Genomic DNA, 3,597 nt, shown 5'->3' with positions numbered 1-3,597 from the left:
CGTCCGGAGCCTGCGCTCCGCAACGGGAGAGGCCACAACAGTGAGAGGCCCGCGTACCGCAAAAAAAAAAAAAAAAAAAAAAAAAGACCATCAATGCTTTAAAATCAATCTCTCCTTTTGTTTGTGCACTCTGGTAATAGCTCTTTTGTGGTTGTTTTTTTCCCCTGATTTATTAAGCACCATCTTCATTGTATTAGTCAGTGTTATAAGTGAGTAGGAGGCAATAGGACATATGAACAACCACAGAAGCTATGAAAAAAAAAAAAGTAAATATTTACATAACTTAAAAGGGTCATTTTATAAGGAAAATAAGTGACTAGAGTTTTAAGTGGAGGACCACCAAACAGAATTCTCAAGATAAACCTTAAAATTTGTATTTTAAAAATGGTTTTACTCTCTTCCACTGTACCTAATACAAAATTGTAAATATTTGCATATGTGTGAAATATCAAAATTGAGAAAATACTGAAGTTATTAAAACCAGTTTCTTTTTTACTGAAGCCCTTTTTTTCTTATTCTATTGACATTATAGGTTTTCACAGTTTTTCATTTTATGAATTGAAGGCTGTCACAAATAACTTTGATGAACGACCCATTTCTGTCGGTGGTCACAAGATGGGAGAGGGAGGATTTGGAGTTGTGTATAAAGGCTATGTGAACAACAGGACTGTAGCAGTGAAGAAGCTTGCAGCAGTAAGTTATATTTCAGGAAGACAAAGAATTAGAGGAAGAGTTGCTTCTTAGTGTGTTATATAATAAATTTTAAATTAATCTTTAGGAAATATGATTTCAGTGTGTATTTTCTTTAAATAAACATCATTCTAAGCTGGCAGTTCTTAACATTTAAAAATTTGTTGAAAGCTATGGACTCTGTCCCTATAAAAAATGTAGTTATATACACATACATACAATTATACATATAATTTGGGGAGATTCACAAAATAGAGAAGCTGAACTCTACACAGTGCTTCATGCATGATCAATATTAAAATGGTAAGATTCTAAAAAAATTTTATAAAAAAGCTTCCTTGTATTACTTTTCTCATTTAAAAATAAAGTTTGGAAAATATACAATAAGAAAAAATTTTTCTAATTCTTATCTACGTCCTTTGTTCCCATTTCTTTTAGAGTGTTTACCATTTACTTATCAATTTGTTATATTTTAAATCAATTATTATATTCTAAAAATACCAATACAATACATATTTTTACAATAAAGATAGTCACCCTTTGTCATATATGTTGCAAATACTTTTGCAGGTCTCGTTTTTCTTTTTGCCTTCAAATTTGCTTATGTTTTCTATTACATTGAATTTTTTTCAGAATGTTTATGCAGTGAAGTCTCATATTATTTAATTTTGTTCCCACAATGACTCAGTGAAGTTTATGTAGTTACATGGTTTATAAGGTTTTCTTCCTTCCACTCACCAGCCATGAGACCTTGAGCACATTGCTAATATTTCTAGTTCTCAGTTGTTCTATAAAATGGGGAGAATGATGCCTTACTATTTTAAAGAAAGCAGAACCAGCCAGATGATCTTGTGTGCCTCTTTTAGCTTTAGGAGCCTTGGGGTTATTATATTGTATTATACTGTATATTATTTTATTTTTTCAGATGGTTGACATTAGTACTGAAGAACTGAAACAACAGTTTGATCAAGAAATAAAAGTAATGGCAAAGTAAGTTAATCTGGCAGTGTGGTACTGTGGAAAAAAGCAGGACAAGGAGTAAGGGACCTGTTTCTTACCTAGAGTGTGCCATGAACTAGTGATATTTTCAAATATGTAAATTAAAATAGTTTAGAGAACTTGAAAGAACTTTGACTCTACAATTCTGTGGCTACATATACTCTTTCATATGTGTGTAGATTAAACAGCAGTCGTTATTCTAAATCATGGGAAAATTACATGGAATTTCAACTAACTTCCGTTATTGTGTTTTCTGCTCCCAAAGTTCACAAGAGATAAATTGTAGATATAATTTGTATGTGCATATATGTGTAAATACATATATGTGTAAATATATATATATATGACAAATAGTCCCTTTGATATAAGTTAATACCATAAGCCAGGGAAGTGTTATATGTAAGAATGTTTAGAAGGCATTGACTCAGTATGTTTGAAAATTGTTGGACATTATGAGGAAGGGAAGGATAAATAAATTAGGAAATTTATTCAATAATTATAGTGATTGATACTTGAGTATGTACAATAGACCAGCAACTGCAATGTATTAACCAACAATTGTTATAACACCCCCCACACCCACACATTTTTTTTCCACTGAGATTTAGAAACATTAAAAACTTTGCCCAAGGCCACATAAGCAATAAATACATGGATTTCAAATCCGGATCTGTCTGACTCCAGAACTTAAGCTTTTGATCTAAATCCTTAATGGGATTTACCAATTTATTCTCATTAGACCCATTGCTGTAAATCACCAATTCTAGTTGCTTAACTTCAAGAAAGAAAGAATAGACTGGAATTAATTCATTCACAGTAAAAATAATGCACACTGAAAAAACTAAAAAGCCTTCTATTCAGGATTTGTTCTTTGTACCCCTAACCCCTCCTAAAAGTAACTTGTTCAAAATAGATAATCAGGAAAATATTTTTAAATAATAGAAGTCATCTCTTAAATATATCATTCAGAGATAACCACTGCTAGTATTTCGATATACTTGCTTCATGATGAGTGTGTAGCATTTTTCCCATATCATTAAAAATAATTTTAAAACATTTAAAATTATTGTATAATATTCTAGCATATATAAGGATTATATTTTATTTAACCATTACCCTTCTAGGTTTGTTTCTAATTTTCAGCATTACATATTAAAGCTCCTTTAAATCTCTTTGTACATAAATCTTTAATACAAATCTGCTTATTTCATCTGGAGACAGTCCTAGAAGAAGAATTAACTGGTTCCGAATGCATGAACTTTTTTTTGTTTGTTTTTTTTTTTTTTTTTTTTTTTTTGGTTTTTTTTTGCGGTACGCGGGCCTCTCACTGTTCTCATGGGCCCAGCCGCTCCGCGGCATGTGGGATCTTCCCGGACCAGGGCACGAACCCGTGTCCCCTGCATCGGCAGGCGGATTCTCAACCACTGCGCCACCAGGGAAGCCCTGCATGAACTTTTTAAAGACTTTCTAAGTATTTGTCCAAATGGCTTTGTAGATAAGTTATGATAATTTATACTTCTACCACCAATTTATTACAATTTCAGACTTCACTGCTACCTCACCACCATTAAATTTTACTGCTATTTTTTGATAAGTACCAATCTCTGGACCTTGCTAGCAGAATAACCTTGGTCAAGTTTCTTACCTGTCTACTCATTCTTTTTTTTAAATTTAATTTTATTTATTTTTTTATACAGCAGGTTCTTATTAATTATCTATTTTATGCATATTAGTGTATATATGTCAATCCGAATCTCCCAATTCATCCCACCATCACTACCCACCCCCCTCCTCTTTCCCCCGCTTGGTGTCCATATGTTTGTTCTCTACATCTGTGTCTCTATTTCTGTCCTGCAAACCGGTTCATCTGTACCATTGTTCTAAGTTCCACATATATGTGTTAATATA

At 32.3% G+C, this 3,597-nt stretch overlaps 1 protein-coding gene across 4 annotated transcripts in view; it reads left to right on the top strand.

Moving 5' to 3' along the window:
• IRAK4 (interleukin 1 receptor associated kinase 4) overlaps positions 1-3,597 on the top strand; it is a 37,090-nt gene that overhangs the window by 11,251 nt on the left and 22,242 nt on the right. For all 4 annotated transcript variants that reach the window (XM_007106831.3, XM_007106830.4, XM_007106829.3 and 1 more), the window contains 2 exons: positions 533-693; positions 1,616-1,680. In XM_007106831.3, coding sequence (XP_007106893.1) covers positions 533-693; positions 1,616-1,680 — 226 coding nt within the window. The remainder of the gene's footprint in view (positions 1-532; positions 694-1,615; positions 1,681-3,597) is intronic.

Source organism: Physeter macrocephalus, chromosome 6 (assembly GCF_002837175.3).
Source record: "Physeter macrocephalus isolate SW-GA chromosome 6, ASM283717v5, whole genome shotgun sequence".
Classification (NCBI taxonomy): Eukaryota; Metazoa; Chordata; class Mammalia; order Artiodactyla; family Physeteridae; genus Physeter; species Physeter macrocephalus.
Note: the sequence above shows the minus strand (reverse complement) of the source record. Positions and strands in the feature narration are given on the sequence as shown.